The 16,116-nt window shown below is 49.0% G+C and overlaps 4 protein-coding genes across 4 annotated transcripts; 3 read left to right on the top strand and 1 right to left on the bottom strand.

Annotated features, from left to right (window-relative positions):
• Nucleotides 1–1,619: 1,619 nt before the first annotated feature.
• On the top strand, nt 1,620–3,833 carry FSUBG_8552 (uncharacterized protein; the record flags this gene model as incomplete). Its single annotated transcript, XM_036686971.1, has 1 exon — nt 1,620–3,833. The coding sequence occupies one exon, from the start codon at nt 1,620–1,622 to the stop codon at nt 3,831–3,833; it is 2,214 nt and encodes a 737-aa protein (XP_036535936.1).
• Nucleotides 3,834–5,147: 1,314 nt separating this feature from the next.
• FSUBG_8551 (cyclin-dependent kinase) lies at nt 5,148–6,301 on the bottom strand (the record flags this gene model as incomplete). The annotated part of the gene is made up of 2 exons (XM_036686970.1): nt 5,148–6,161; nt 6,230–6,301. The coding sequence occupies 2 exons, from the start codon at nt 6,299–6,301 to the stop codon at nt 5,148–5,150; spliced, it is 1,086 nt and encodes a 361-aa protein (XP_036535935.1).
• Nucleotides 6,302–10,672: 4,371 nt separating this feature from the next.
• Nucleotides 10,673–13,276, top strand: FSUBG_8550 (jacalin-like lectin domain protein; the record flags this gene model as incomplete). The annotated part of the gene is made up of 4 exons (XM_036686969.1): nt 10,673–11,062; nt 11,230–12,952; nt 13,003–13,129; nt 13,180–13,276. 4 exons carry the CDS (start codon nt 10,673–10,675, stop codon nt 13,274–13,276), a joined length of 2,337 nt encoding a protein of 778 aa, XP_036535934.1.
• A 796-nt stretch (nt 13,277–14,072) lies between these two features.
• On the top strand, nt 14,073–15,407 carry FSUBG_8549 (phosphatidylserine synthase; the record flags this gene model as incomplete). The annotated part of the gene is made up of 4 exons (XM_036686967.1): nt 14,073–14,526; nt 14,599–14,694; nt 14,787–14,980; nt 15,039–15,407. 4 exons carry the CDS (start codon nt 14,073–14,075, stop codon nt 15,405–15,407), a joined length of 1,113 nt encoding a protein of 370 aa, XP_036535933.1.
• Nucleotides 15,408–16,116: the final 709 nt, after the last annotated feature.

Raw genomic sequence — 16,116 nt, 5'->3', positions numbered from 1 at the left:
GGATGAAATTTGCAGTCTGTCTGTCATTTTGTTCCACATATGGAGCAGAGTAGAGTAAGCTTTGTTTCGTGGGATATTTTGCCGTGCCTTGTCTTCCACGTTCTGGCAGCGGGGCCTTTGGCTAACTTTAGGTGTGATGTACCGGGCTCGGCGCGTTTGTTGGCGGGAAGGGCCACAACGGGCAGGGCCACAGGGAGAAACGGTGGTGGATGTTCAGGTGTCTCAGGTGGCCAGGCACAGGTATTAGTAGCGCTCGGGCGCTAACCAGAATAACTTTTACTTACGTTACTGCTCCTGCCAAGATGATTACCAGGCAAGGGGTGCAATAAAACTTAGGACCTCTATCTTGGGTGATAAAAATCCTTAGGTAGGCTTAGTTTGATGTAGTATAATTTAGTACAGACTTAGAGAATCTTAGACTAAGTAATTTTGGCAAACTAATTTAACGTCAGAAGTCTTCTTGCACCCCGGGGCCAGGCCCAGGCCAGACTCGGGCTGGAATCTGGATCACTCCCCACCTGAAATTCATCTCCTTGCTGAGGCTCGCTCACCTAAATCCGCTTCGGGACTTCTTTTTCCATCAACAACATTCTGCATCATACGCGCACTACGCATCAACACGATCGCGATGCGAAGCCGCCCACGTTGCCGAGACCGTTTTTTAATTACGGCGTTGAAGCGACCAAGAAACAGAAACAAAAAGAAGCAAAAAAAGGAAATGGAGTGATGCCGCATGTGGGTGACATCCTTGGAATTATTCCGACCAACTTCCATGAATCCATTCTACTTGGAGCTTGGATGTCATGCCGACGGGGAAACACCCGCCGGGAACCTCGTGACAAACGCAAATGCAAACATCACACAAGTCCACGCAAGCCAAGAGAGCCAAGGCGTCCCAGAAGTCTGGGATACCAACCTTGTTTAATGTTGCTCCCATCGGATCTTTTGTTTGCTCCTCGGATCCAATACCAGCTAGTCTAGGACGGTAGGACCTGACTAGTCAGGTAGGTAGGTAGTGAAGCTCAGACAGCGTGGGGAGGCTGTCGTGCTTCAGATCTGTCGCAGGACAGGGTATTGCTCCTAGCTACGACGAACCCATGTCTACCGTGCTCCGTACCCCATGTATGTATGTCAGTTGTATCTGGAAACAGCTAAACCGCTAGTAAAGGGCAAAGGGAGTTCATGGTACGTATGTAGGTCGGCTCGGTACCTTGATGTTAGGTTGACCACCCTCCCACTCGGGGCAATCATATTGTCGTTTCATTCTCTCTCACACTTTCTGTCTTGCCTTCCTTTCCTTCTCTGTTTCTGTTTCTCTTGGTGTCTTTCCTTGTCTTGCGCCCTCTACATTCTCTTGTCGTACCATTATTCATTCACTCATTCTTGTTTCTCATCACGGTAGTTGGCCGTGATATCTACATTCTCTCATCTTCATTACATTCGCAAGGTGACTGGGTCATCCATCTACATGCATATTGCCAGAAAGTAGATGGCCACAGGGGCCCTATGTTAAGCTTTTGCTCATTTATCAGACTTTTTACCTCTGTTCACGGTTGGGCCAGGCTCCGACTCCAGCTCTCACTAACAGCGACTGGCATCGCGAACGTTTCTGGTCGAGGATGTTAGCCCTCCGAACACGGCCTTTGTTCAACTTTTTATTCGCAAGACAGTATGCCGGCATACCACGAGAAATCGATACCAACCCTACACACTCGCTCGAAGAACGAGCACCCGTGGTGATCACTCAGACGAAGATGGAGTCTCGTTATGTGGTCATCCCCGAGCCTACCACCATCGTGGTTACATACCATGTCCCAGCCAACGCTACGGAGAACACCGACGGCGTTGAATTGCCGCCGGCTTCAACTGTGCCTGCTGCAGATCTAACATCTGTTCCCGTGGCGGATCCTGCTGTAGATACCCCAGTGTTTGCATCATTGATTGTACCTACAACGCAAGAGGTCGAGCCCGCCCCAACGACTGTACCAGCTGGAGGAGAGGCAGTGCCTGAAACTAGTGACGCAAATCTGAACGAGACGACGACAGTCCCCATCGAATCGATTGCTCAGCCAACTTCTCAACCCCCTCAGGAAACGCCCCAAGAACCTCCGGTGGTTAATGGTCCTGACCCGGTAACGACACCTATTCAGCCAACCACTGAAGAGCGGCCTAAGGGAACACCAGAAGATGCTCGATTGACAGACGGACCGGATCCGGTAACAACACCCGTCCAGACAACGACGCCGCCATCACCTCAAGAGACACCACAGGATGCCCGATTAATCGATGGACCAGACCCTGTAACGACTCCTGTTCAGGCGCCTAAGGGTACTCCAGAAAACGCTCGACTCATAATCGAGACTGAGTCTTCATCATCATCGTCCTTGTCCTCATCTTCGACATCTACCTCGGAGGTCCTCCTTTTTGATACTGCATCCTTCACGTTCACTGGTCCTCCATCTCGGTCAACGACCCTCCAAACCCGACCTGGATCCAGAACCGCCTCCTCCGCTACGGAGACTACTGAAGCATCTGATAGTTTCGTTTTCGATGATGGTGAGACGAGCGCTGACGGGGCTGCACCGGCACTTAGTACAGCGACTCTAGCCGACGGAGGCCTTACGACCATTGGCCTCGGTGCCACTGCTGGAAGCGACCATGCCTCCAAGACCGAAAGTCCTGATTCAGCTGTCAAAAAGGACTCGAACAATGCAGGCCCAACTCCGGTCGTTGTAGGCAGTATCGTCGGTTCCATTGTGGGATTGTCCTTCCTGGCACTTGTTCTCTTTTGGCTCATCAGGAGACGGAGACAGCAGCGTCGAAGGAGCACTCTTCTCACCCCGCTCGATTTCCCTCAAGGCGGATCTGGCAAGGAGAAGTACGAAATCGACAATCATTCGCTCGGTCCAACGCCTCGCTCTGTCAAAGTCGCTGCTGCTATGAGCGCCAATGCTAAGAAGATTGGTCAGCGTTTCCGGCAGTCCATGAGCTCCTCTCATGTCGACATGAGCCGAGGAAACTCCCAGTTCGGCGCCGAAAGTCACAGCGCATCTACAAACCGCGCGCCTAGCCGAGGAAGCGCAGCTCCTGGACAACAGCAGGGATGGTGGTCACGACTTATTGAAGAATCAAGCGTCGTGGACCTCGCAGCAGCCCCCCCTGTGCCGGACAATGGTTATGATGGAAGACGAACTCCTAGTCCTAACCCGTTCTCTGATGCCAACACCATTCCTGCTGCGCCTCGCGGGGACTCATATGGTCGCGGTAGCGTCTTGCCTCACGGTTCTCTTGTGCCACCCCCACTTGCCCCTGCTCGGCCTCGTTCTTTGGATAACCCGTTTGCGGACGAGAGTTCCAGCTTATCTCCTGACCCTATGCAACCGCCACCGATGGCCTATAGAGAGCCAGTCGATCAAAGGCAAGGCCCGACCATGTCGCGCAACCTTACACCTCAATCGACAGGTGACGGCGTGAGGCTGAGGCCACAGGAAGTTTGGCGCGGCAACGTTCACTCGAACCCCTTCGATTTGGAACTCGATGGCCGACATATGTCTAGCATGGGACACATTCAAAATATGCCACGCTATACTGCCGCCAGCTCCTTCTATAGCACAAACCGCCAGACCGTCAGACACTCTCGGGCTGAGAGTTACACTTCACGATATACCAGTGGAGTGAGCGACGTTAGCGGGTGGCCTCCTGTGCCTCCTCAACCTCGTGTACCCAGTATCTATGGCCGATACGATGGATCTGACTTTCCCCCCTCACCTCGACACTCCCGAAGTGAGAGCGACGGCAATATCCTGAGACGACAAACCGGCCAGGCGATGTGAACCCTCATAGCAGGACACGGAAATTCACTTCGTTCCTCTCGGCGGAGGACCAACACAGTGGTTCTCCTGGGATACTCATTGGCTCGCTGTAAGTCTTGAGGGGATTTCAAAATAGAAGATGGATAGATGGTGTTGATGTTTGATGTCAGCGTTTATGCTTATGATACCACAGAACTAGGCTTTTCTCCTTCTTTTTCTTTAGAAGAACGCACACTGCGTGAGGTGTCGCTAGAGTCAAAATCAGAAAAGCTTGCTATGCTCCGCCGAGACTTTAGTTTTATATCACTATTAATACAATGTGCTGTTCATGTCATTGTAATTCTGGAGGTGAATGTGAAAGACGCTCTTGATTGACATTGCATGATTACCTACCTAGGTATAGGCGTAGTGTGTATGTATGGATGTTAGTAATGCATCAAATTACGTGGTGCTTCCACTTCTGGCAGGTTTTGGCAGACATTATTGAGCCTCTAATCGAGTACATGTCTTGAAAGTACTGCTGAACCCCTCTTCAGTCCACATGATGCAGTCCATCCAACCATATAACACGCTTCTTCCATCCCTCAGGAGTTCATGACATCAGACTCAAAACTTACACCTGTGGCATTTCGTCTAGGTAGTGATTGGCTCTAGATGGTCAAAAATAGGGTCTTGGAGGCGCGAAACAGACACGACGTAGCTACGCGCCAGCTCTTACGCGCGTAAATTGCCCGTCGCACGCGCGCTTGGACACGGGGTTTCCCTCGCTCGTCTTCGTTCCACATACAGGTATTTGCAGTCGTATGATCAACATTCTCACGAATAACTCAGTAATAATGTGAATTTTGAACTCGAAATAGTGAGGTAGGTACTAGTAGTAAAATAAGATGATAGTCACATTGTCCATAAGCCGTTCCATCAATCCATCCAGACAATGCCCCCTATTCTCCTGAACCGGCCCAGAAGGTTATCTGTTTTAACAATTCTTGACCTCAAACAAGATAAAAGAAATCAGCCGCTGAAAGAAAAGAAAAAAACTGTCCTCCTGGTCTCGCTTGGTACGAGACGTGGTCTTCGATAACCTCCCTTGAAAGACCTTCTTTCATGCCATTGCCGTTTATTCTATAACGCCGTCGCAAATAATGGGAAACCCAGACATGTATAGTGGTGTTACTGTACGGAGTACGCCACGGATAATCGAAGCCAATTCCAAATAGTGAAACAAAACAAAAAAAGGTGCATGCGTGAGTTTCACAACAAGTGCTGTCATTGTATCATGTCCACAAAGAACTCGGATCATAATCACACCGTTTCTCCAACCCTTCATTCAGACATTCAGTCGAACGTGAGCCGCCTTTGGGTACCGCTCACAGGTGTCCTAGTTGCCGTGATTGAGATTGGTGTCTTGAAAGGCTTTTGTGCTGGGCTGGGTGTGATGTTGACAAATTCGGCAAAGTCGAAAGCTTGACTGGGGGTGGTTGGGAAGAGGTTACCCCCACCAGGCGTCATCATCATAGAAGAAGGTAGATCCATCTGCTTGTTCTTCTGGGGAGGGGTTGATGGGGGCTCCATCCGTGTTCGAGTTGAAGTTCTGACGGCCGGCGATGGCGAAGCAGCGAGGTAGAGAAGTAAATCTGCTCCCTCCTCACCGGTTTTACCATTGGTCCCTGCACCGTTTTCGCCCTTGTTCCGTTTGCTGACGGACCTGGTGCGCATAGGTGGTGTGCGTGGAGGAGACGAGCGGATATTGGTAGGGTTGAATGAGTGGATGGGCAAAAGATCGTCATCGTCATCAGAAGGTGCAGCAAAATTGGGTGATGTCAGCTCACGGCTCATCAGACGCTGCTGGAAAAAGGAGACATCGGGTCCACCTGAGGTAGTAAAGTGTTGTTGCCGCCTGGGCTTTAGGGGAGAAGATCGTGTTAGTTGATGCGAGTTCTTCCATACACCACTACTGCCAAAAGACTTGCGTGCCGTAGGGGAAAGTCGGAATCGTTTGCTAGGGCTCGATGATACATCGTGAAAGGAGGCGAGGTATGTGCGCTTGCGGTGTCCCGTGCTGCCGTTGCTGGAGCCTACCGCATCGGAGAACAGGGGCGCTTTGAGGGGAGAGCTCATGAGGGCTCGGGACGGGTACGGGAGATCGGATGCGCTTGATGATGAGTCGGAGAGGACATCTGTAGGTTCGGTCAAACGTTTCCTTCGCATCTCCTCTTCGACTTTCGGCTCGATGGAGTCGAGTGTGAGGTCTTCCCAGCCATGCTTGGTTTTGAATTTTGCGAGGGCGAGGCGGTTTTGCAAACGTCGTGCAATCTTAAAGAGTGGAATTGTCAGTTTATTAATGCTCGCCTGATCAGGAGTCAAGAAGAACAGATTGATTTTTTACTAGTAACAAGTCAATGGACCAAGTTACTCACCTTGCTCACTTCTGCACGCTTGAGTACACTGTCGACGACATCTTCTGGCTGTTTCTTCCACGGCGAAGACATGATGCTTCTACACTCAAACTTTTGCCCTACTCTGCTCTGCTCTGCTCTGCTCTGCTGCTAGGGGCAACCGCCGGGAAACTTGAATTAAGAAGTCGAATGGATCGATGTGTTGTGTAAAGTGAGAAAATAATGTTTGATGACCTTTGGCCAAAGTCTGTGTGTCGAATGGCAAGAAATCGAGTCGTAGTGGTCAAGGAGTGGATTGTGGTGAGTGGTGGTTGAAGTGGCTTGGGTGCGTGAATGAAGAATCCAAAGTCAAGTTGGAGAGAACAGAGCAAGCAAACGCAATCTCGAGGGACCGTTACAGTTGAGTACCGTACCTATGTATGAGCTGGAGCCTGCTAACCTGGTCTTAGTGGTACGCACTAACGCTGCAGTTGCCCGTCATAAGGTATCGGGTACTTTGGCCTTGAATTGGTGTAAGCGGACCTGCTCTGTGAGGGGCTCGTGCTACTACGGCCGGGTAACGACTTAGAGAAGAGGAGAAGCTGAACTGAGCTGGAAACTTTACTTTGGCTTCTTTGTTCGGAGGCTCGAGGTCCTGGAGCAATCTTTGTTTGACCACGGTATTGTGATAATACAATGATGGCTCTTATTCTTTCCATTTGTATATGCACTTGATGTCCATTTGATGAACTGCTGAAAGAGAGAGACTGCCAACTTGCACCATCGCCTGATAAGATCAGTTAACATGAGATCCAAGACATCGAGGAACTCTTTTCATTAGCCGGTCGCTGGGGTCACCGAGTAAATTTGGTCACATTCCTCTGGAAACGAAACCCGAGTTTGCTCGCTAGGCTCTATCTGCCCCGGAAGTTTTAATTAGACTTGTACTGGATACTTAGGTACTTTAGGAACAAGTATTTATGCATGCACTTTGCACACGGATGCTAGCCAATCAGATGCTTCAAATTAACCCCTTCTCACTCGATCTGACGCTGCTGGGCCAGCAAATGGACCCATTTGGCGTTTCCCAGCTGTCTCTGCCAGAGGCTTCAGCCAGCCTCAGGTTTGAGGTAGAAAGGCTATAAACTCGGTAATGCCTTTTAATGGGCTTTTCATGACAAGCGAAATAGGAACCCCTTAAGCAGATTAGGCCAACGCAAGCTATGGTCTCTCTATCTCTGTCAAGTCTGTCAGAGTTTTATACAATGCTAGGTTACTTATGTATACTGGCATCAGCCTTTGTCCGGGCTGAACAAACTCCTTTGTTCTGTAGTCCATTGCTCGGTTTGATTGGTTGCAGATTCTCCAAAGCCTGGCCAAAATTGGTCACTGCATGCAAGGGACCGGCTGACGGAATATAAGCCTGGCCCTATATCTTGTTTCCACCACCTGTTTGAGAGGAGTTGATCAGTTTATTTTTTTTAATTTTTTAATTTTGTTATTTTCTCTAGACTCTTCCCTGTTTTCGCTTTTTGAATGAATTACGTCCTTGGCCGAGTATGTTCAGCACCAATTTGCTTGAACCTCTGACAAGTTGATATAAGGAGCTTCAATAGCGAGTTGTCTCTTATCTCTTCTTAGGTACTCATGATGACTGATAAGATAGACTATGGCGATGCTTTCGGAGGAGGGCTTGCATTTTCGTTTACTTTTATTTTGCGAATGCATTGACCAAGTTATCAAATCTCTATCAATAATTAACCTAACTCCTAAGATAAGTATGTAACTATGTTGATCCGTACTCCGTCCATGTTCTCCTTAACAATTTCGTCTACTGGATAGCTCCACAGCTCACGTTCGTTGATAATTCAGTCAGCCAATACGACAGCATCAATCAAATTCCGTAAATATCCACAAAGTCCATCAAAGAAAACGATCTGCAAGTCGACTGATGGCTTTGCGTCGCAATGTCAATGAGAGTTCACAAGAGATATATCTTTACTCAATTTGAAAGCGGGGGATCCGAACTATGATTCCCTGTTCACAGCGTCAAAAGAGAATGTGAAAATGCCGACAACACAATTTATTTGGCTTGATGGGAGTCGGAGTCGGCGTCGTGCTCCCCGACGAACTTTGTTTGCTTCGGTAGGTTCTCAAGGGATTTATAATCTTGAATGACGAATTCACAAGTCAGTACTCCGTATCTTGCTTGCGAGCTCAGGGCAGCGTCTTTGCTTTCGGACACAAGCTACTATGTAGTACACCCATGTTATTCCCACAACACGAGGCGTTGTCGTCAGTTGGTCATCATCGTATGTATTCACCAGCTCACCCTCCTAAAATGGATGTTGTTCAATGTTCCCCTCATATAAGCTGCATCGCATACGTGGACTTTTTTGCTTTCGGTCGATAGTCGCCCGCCATTATTAGCATATGATAATCAAGTCAGGATATAGGGCATTTCTGCTCGCTGCTCGCTGCTTACTGCTCTCCCTTGATAAATTTTTACTTCCCTGTTTACCGTGATGTGGGATCTATCGGCTTATGGTCTCGAAACAGGATAGTTTCGAGTGAGGAAATAAAGTATCACCGACATTATTCAATCGGTGTTGCAGTGGAGGGGGGACATGGTGGTTGGCCTTGAATAAACCTCGAATCTGAAACGAGATGGCCAAGGTCTGTACAACCACCATCTCGAGAATGGGAGAAACCTTGAATCCCATTGATTCAATCACTTCTGAGATTGAGTGTTCTGTATAATGCGTGGGCTACTAACTAGGCTACCTTGGGTACAGTACTATGTAGTCTAGTTGCAGGCGCTAAAAGAACTTATACAATATACGGAGTACATGGCCTCGCAATCATGGATGGCACCATCAATCAACTGGCTCATCCCCTGGAAACGCTCACCAACAACAGTCTTTATGTTTAACGTGGTATCTTGAATGAGAACGCAATTTCGTTGGATGGTCTACTATCGGCGGCTGCACGGGATGGTCCCGCCTAGGTACCTAAGTTAGACAAGGCAGGGGCTGTATGGACCATTATCTCGACGTCATCGAAGTTGAGGGTTGATAATTTCAAAATAGCAGCGACTTCTGCTGTATTATATTATCAAAAGGATTGCGCGGTGGATATTAGCCGAATGCTACGATTGCTAGCAAAGTTGATGAACACCAGTGCCTGAACGAAGACATTGGATGCTGGCCAAGAGCTACCATTAGGTGCTCTAGCGCCTGGGATCACCTCAGAGGTTGAGTTCCTGCTAGATGCGGCTGGTTGAATTCAATATCAAACCCCACTGAACTTGTTGTTGTATGCAAGTTGGGCCTCGCTCAAGCCCACATAGATCACGATCGCTTTCAACTCGACACGTTGTGAGGCTTGGCCCATCTGTGGCCTGCCCATAAGCTTACAGGGATGAGTCTGGGACATTTTGATACTGGATCGACCTGAATTGATCAACAGAGATACCTAGACAGACACTGTGAGAGGAGTGTAATGTCTCAATGTTCCCGTGGGCTATCATGTCATTCATTCCATTACTGCCGTCTTCCGTCTTCCATCCCCCGAGTGATTCAATCTCTCTCTCTCTCTCTCTCTCTCTCTCTCTCTCGCTCACGGCAAGCCACCATCTGGTTGAGCACGCTTGCAACGGCCGCAATAATAAATCGCATCGCTGCAACCCACCAATTCCAGCGGATCCCCCGGCCCAAGCTTGAGCACATCCTCGTTCTCGGCGAGTGCATTAGCAGCACCAGCCACTTTTTGCACGTCTTTGGATCGGTTGTGGCCGTCTTTTCGTGCAGTCCGGCCATACAGAACATCTTCCGTCATCTGTCATCACTCGATGAGTGTCTAGGATCCTAATAAGATATCCATCCTTCTCCGTTCTCCGTTGAACAGGGGTGGAAGGGGACATTTGAGGGTTATCTTTTCCAAGGCAGTGAAGAAGATCCTGGGAAACGAAACAGTGGATTTCCATTTAATTCATTTCCATGTTATTTCTCTGTTAGTCAGTCCTTCAAGAAACCACCTCCCTCTCATATCAGGTTCTCATCTCTCAGTCTCTAAAATTTTGCGCCTTTCCTTCCTCCTTCCCGTCCTTTTCCTTGATCGACCAAGAGGAAGTCAAGCCAACTGTCAACTGTCAACTGTCAACTGTTAACTGTCGACCACTGACTGACAGCTTCCACTGCTTCTATTCTTGTTACGCCCCCCATCGGGATCTCACTCCACCTCATTCATCTAAACTACCACCCCATTCGTTCCTCCAGACTTGCAATACGAGCGCTCTCCTCTCTTACTCTGTCGACCACGGGTTTCTTGGATACTTGAATATCGGTCTCTCCCTCGGTCACTTTTCTGTCGATTTTCCTTTGGTTTCTTGGTCCATCTCTCGCTTGCCCGCGACGCAATTGTCATACAACTTTGACTCTTATTTGGATACATCTTGGAAAAGGCAGGTCCTAGTCGCCTGCGACAATGGCCCCGACCTTCCTCAACAACCTGCGCCGCCGATCGAGGGCCAGTTTCCGTACCAATCGATCAACCGACACATCCAGTGATGGTGCTACAAGTCAAGCAACATCGCCCTCAAGCGGTTCCTTAACGCCGCCTTCGATTGATCACCAGTCAGATCCCGCACTTCATCTGCAGGTAAAAGATCAACAGCAACTCCAGCGTCGACAGTCGCAAATGTCCCAGAGCCAGAGCCAACTCGACATCCCCACGCGACCGCTGCTATCGTCCAACTCCAACCGCAACAGTGTTTCCGGAATGTCGGGTCTTGGTGCGCCTTCTGTCAATGGAAGACAGACCCTTCCAGTGTCACCATACGCCCCGAGAGTTATCAACATCACTGAAAATGCATGGGTATGTCTTGGTGTTTTGCTTTTGAATTGTTTCTATGGCTAGTGGGTTTTGTGGCGCGCATGCAAATGCAAGCCATATCGTCAGGGGTTAATTGGCACAAAAGCTGCGCCAAAACTTCCAACAAACATACCGCTAAAGAAGTTGAAGTGTTGTGCTAACCACACCAGGTCTATCAAAAAGTTCTCCTTGTTTATGGCACAATCGGAAATGCCGCCGAGAAACCCCTCGATGGCACCCTTAATGTTTGCCGACTCGACGACAACTTCCCCGCAATCAGCTGGCCCGTTTGCAACTCGCATTTCAAAGCACTGGTGTACCTTCAACCAGGTCCCAACAGATTGCGCTTCGAGTTCTCAAGCCCGAAACTTGCCAATAGCAACAGCTCCAACCCAATACATGCTTCCTACCTTACTGTTCATATGCTACCCGTTACCAATTCACCACCTTTGCAGCTTGCGATACTCGTTGCAAAGGACTCTCCCGAAACATTCGATGCCTCGCCCGCCCGAGCCGAAAAGGAAGGAAATGGACTGGAAATGGCCGTGAAGAAGTTCAGGATGGCAGCGTACCTGTGGCAGGCCTTCACATCGGAACAGATGTGGCGGAACAAGCTTGGCCGACGGGCCTTCCGCTTTGATGAAGAATGGACAACAGGCTCGGCCAATTATCGTGACCAAGAGAACGGCACAATGCGCTCCGAAGCCCGTGTGCATATTATCCGCTCCAACAAGACCCTTGCTGAGATTCGAGATCTTAACAAGGCTCAGCAAAACGAGAAGGCGACCGATAAGGGTGCTTTGTATGGGATCGCTTCAGAGGCTGTCAAGAAATACTTCAACCCGCTGCCAGGGCAAAAGTTATACGTGTCTTGTCTTCTCTTGGATTCTCATTGGGATACGACAGCAAAGACCGTGACCGGCCATGCCGCTCTTGGAGGAGGGGACGGTGATCTCCAACTCGCCATTTTTGGATCTCACTGCATTCACAGTTACCCTTCCACTTTCGAAGAGGTTGTGCCTGCTTTCACTGACTGTACTCCAACGGATACAAATCATGTCGCTAATGACTGCAACGAAGCGGGCAGTTCTTGGGAGGCTGCCAATATCGGTATTGGTGCTCATATGCATGAGACAGGCCATCTGTTTGGATGCCCCCATCAGGAGAGTGGTGTAATGCTGCGAGATTACGTGGTGCTCAACCGCACATTCGTAGCTCGAGAGGCCTACTGTACAAGGACCAAATCCAAAGGTGGTCTCGCACTCCAGGCCGACGAATGTGGATGGCACCGCCTCGACTGTTTGCGTTTCCGAGCTCATCCGGCTTTCCGCCTTCCCAATGACCCCCCGATGAGCCCTGACGGCAGTGTTCAAGCCTTCCCTGTCGAAAATGGCAATGTACTTGTTATGGCGGCCACAGGAATCTTCTTTGTTGAGATTTATGCAGACGGTGACGATGTCTGTCATGCTTGGATCGAGTATCCCACTGATCAAGGGACGCCCTCCCGGCAAATTACGCTCTGCGAGAGCGAGCTGCGGGGCAGACTGTCTGAGAAGAAGAGCAAGGGATCTCTCAAAATATCAGTCAAGTCTTACGGTGGAGGATCACTTGATATTGATGATTACAAAAAGTTTACCTCGAAGGAGTCTCTCATTAAGTTACCGAACGGGAAGAGTGCTTTCCGAAGCCAGAAGCTGGGTAGCTCTAAGATGGATGGAAGCCAGCCTACGGAAGCCATGTTTACGAGTGCTGTCAAGCAGGACCGAGTTCTCTCCCGTGTGGTGATTTATCACGGTATGGCCGTGGACGGAATGGAATTCATTTATGACGATGATTCCAGGCAGTTGTTTGGAAAGGAGGGCGGCAAAGAAGGGGGGGATACCTTCGAGTTTGGTAAGTTCTTACTCATCGATGGACCGAAAAGAATCTAACAGGAGACGTAGATGTTCGTCGTGGTGAATACATCAGTGGCTTCGTCGTGCGATGTGGTTTTTGGATCGATGGTATACAAATTCTGACGAGTTTGGGTCGCAAGTCGCCCGTTTATGGAAATGCTCATGGTGGAGATGCGTAAGTTATATTGTTGTGTCGCTGCGAACTTAGCTGACCCTAGTCACCAGGCACACTCTGATACCTCCTCGAGGATACATCATCTGTGGTGTTTCTGGCTCCTGTGGCCAATGGTTAGATGGCTTCTCGGTTCTCATCACGCGATGAGCAGGAGCAAACCACACCATGTCCAGATTTTTGCACACTCATTCTACAGGATAACAATCAGCCGTCCATGGATAAACATTAATTGTTAATTATGAAGCATGGGAGAGACGCGCACACATAGTTGCGTGTCATGACACGCCCAACCTGCCTTACAGCGGCCAGGCAAATACCGCAAGCATTGTTTGGGACTTTTATCTGATACCGGCGTTGGGGGTAGTTTTCTTTTGTTTACCACCTCTGAAAGGAGGCTACACACATTACATACATACACCCTTGCATATTAAGTTAGGAGGTAACGCATACACAGTATACCATGAGAAGACGTGGACCTGAATAAACACCGCTGGGGATGCCTGATCTTGAAGTCTTTACCGCGCCCTGTGTGCCATCCGGTCATTCTCTACAGGTGTCTACACAGTAGAACATTTGTGTGTGTGTACTAACTCTCATAGGTTTCATCTAACTTCGCTTAATGTTCTGACGGTGAGCGAGCGAGCTTGTGCGAATACGATATGAATCTGACATGTGATACGTACACTACCCCAGAATTTGTTAAGCGGTTGATCAACTTGGTGACATTAGAGATCCTGTACCAATCTGACGTACCTACTCTGGATGTTAGTACGTAAGATATACCTAGATTTATAAAGATCCAATGCAGATGCGAATGTGACCATGAATAAACCGTCTTGACCTTTCCGTGTGACGAACTGTTAATGGCTACCTACTAATCTAGTCACTTATGAGCGTCTAAGCCATTGCCATCACGTGCAGCTGGCCAGCACTAGCGCCCACAATGACGGCATCCACCCAAGCAAGGAAAGCAGGACATCCCGCGGCGAAAGCAGTAAACGCGACGTCCTCAACGTCAACGTCAACGTCAACCACTTGTGGAAAACCTGCTCTGTTTACCCTTCTGCAACTTCACAAAACCACCAAAAACACAACAAATTCTGAACCGCTGAATACCGCTCAACTTCGCATTGCTAGTATTCTTGCTCGCTTTGAACATTCTCCTTTCGCATCTATCGACACCGCTTTCCTGCCACCGCGAAGCTTAGTACGATTGTCCTTTTCTAGTATTCCTGTACAGAACACTACTGAGGTCGACCTCTCGTACCGTCCGACTTCGCCAACCCTTGCATCAACCAAAAGTCGTTGGAATCGCCGTAGAATGTCTAGAAGGAGCAACACCATGTCGGGCTCCAATGGAAACATCCCCAAGGACGTCACATCCTCCAATAGCCCAGGTAAGCTTTAGCCAATGATGAAACAATTAAGCGACTTTTGCTTTCTAGAACTGACATTGATCTTATTTATAGCAATTGACAAGCAAAAGACTCTTCTTTCTGCTGATGTTGGCCACTTCTCTCTCGTGCGGGCCATGCACCTTGCCGACTTGATTACTCTCATGAATGGTATGTACACCTTGACCACAGAGACCATCGCATTTGACATGCTTCGTTCTTCAACAAAATGACATTGTTTGCTAACTCCAGCGTCCTCACAGGTGCCTGCGGTGTCATGTCTATCTTCTCCTCGCTACGATACGCACTGGGTGACCCCAAGGATTTTGACAACCTCTGGCTTGCCCTCTTCTTCCTGCCTTTTGGTCTGTTCTTCGACTTTTTCGACGGCAAGGTTGCTCGATGGAGGAAGAAGAGCAGCCTCATGGGCCAAGAATTGGATTCTCTTGCTGATTTGGTATGTCTCATTCTACGCATTATCAATCACTATGGTCACTGATAGCAATACTTGTCAGATCTCCTTCGGCGTTGCTCCCGCTATGGTCGCCTTCACTCTTGGTTTCCGCTCGCTGGTCGACACTGTTGGTCTTACCTTCTTCGTTCTGTGTGGCCTCACTCGCCTCGCCCGCTTTAATGTTACCGTTTCGGTTCTTCCAAAGGACGCCACTGGCAAGAGCCAGTATTTTGAAGGAACTCCCATTCCTACTTCGCTCGGCATGGACGCCATCATGGCCTATTGGCTCTCGCAGCGCTGGGTGCATGACAATCTTCCCTTTGGTGTCTGGTTCCAGGGTTCGGCTTTCGAGTTCCATCCTGCCGTAATTCTGTTCATGATCCACGGCTGCCTCATGACCAGTAAGACCATCCGCATCCCCAAGCCTTAAACTATAGCCGATATTATTATTTAACATGGTACGTTGGCTCGGTGTAATTGCACTGAAAAATTGGGCGGGGGGGTAGAGGTCATGTAGTCTGGACCTGAGCATGCGTTTGCCATCATCACTGGAGGGTTCCGCAGGATCGATTAGGAGGTTCAACAGGAAGTTCGCAAGGACAAATATCAGTGATAAAAGGGGTTAAGCGCACTACGGTCGGAGACATTTCTATTTGGGGGTTGGGGGCTTGGACAGGACATGATTCACGCAGCTTATTGAAACAATGGTAGTTCATGATACCCAAACATTCCTTATCTTGCTGCTTGCATTTTATGTGGCAACTTTGAATCGGTTTCTTCATAAGCGCCACAATGTGGATAGATGCAGAGTACATGGCCATATCGAGTTACGCCATAGTATCAATTATGATATGTTCGTGTGGCGTGGCAGGCTTGATGTCACATTACACTAGGTAGATAAAAATGTGACGGTCGATTGGTCGTGATACGGACGCATGGCTCTCAATGATGAGGTCCATTTCACGACGAAGAAACAGAGTGCCTGCTGTAGGCCTGTCTCTCATTCAAGGGTTTGAGGCAGTGAATCTCGCTTAAGTGAGTGGATATTCGGAATCCAACAGGATTTGAAGTTAAACCATTAATTCATATCTCCTGTTGATCGTCTCCAAGTATCAACCAGTACAAGGTTCGAGAAAGAC

This window comes from Fusarium subglutinans, assembly GCF_013396075.1.
Source record: "Fusarium subglutinans strain NRRL 66333 chromosome Unknown NRRL66333_c0000118, whole genome shotgun sequence".
NCBI classification, from domain to species: Eukaryota; Fungi; Ascomycota; class Sordariomycetes; order Hypocreales; family Nectriaceae; genus Fusarium; species Fusarium subglutinans.
Note: the sequence above shows the minus strand (reverse complement) of the source record. Positions and strands in the feature narration are given on the sequence as shown.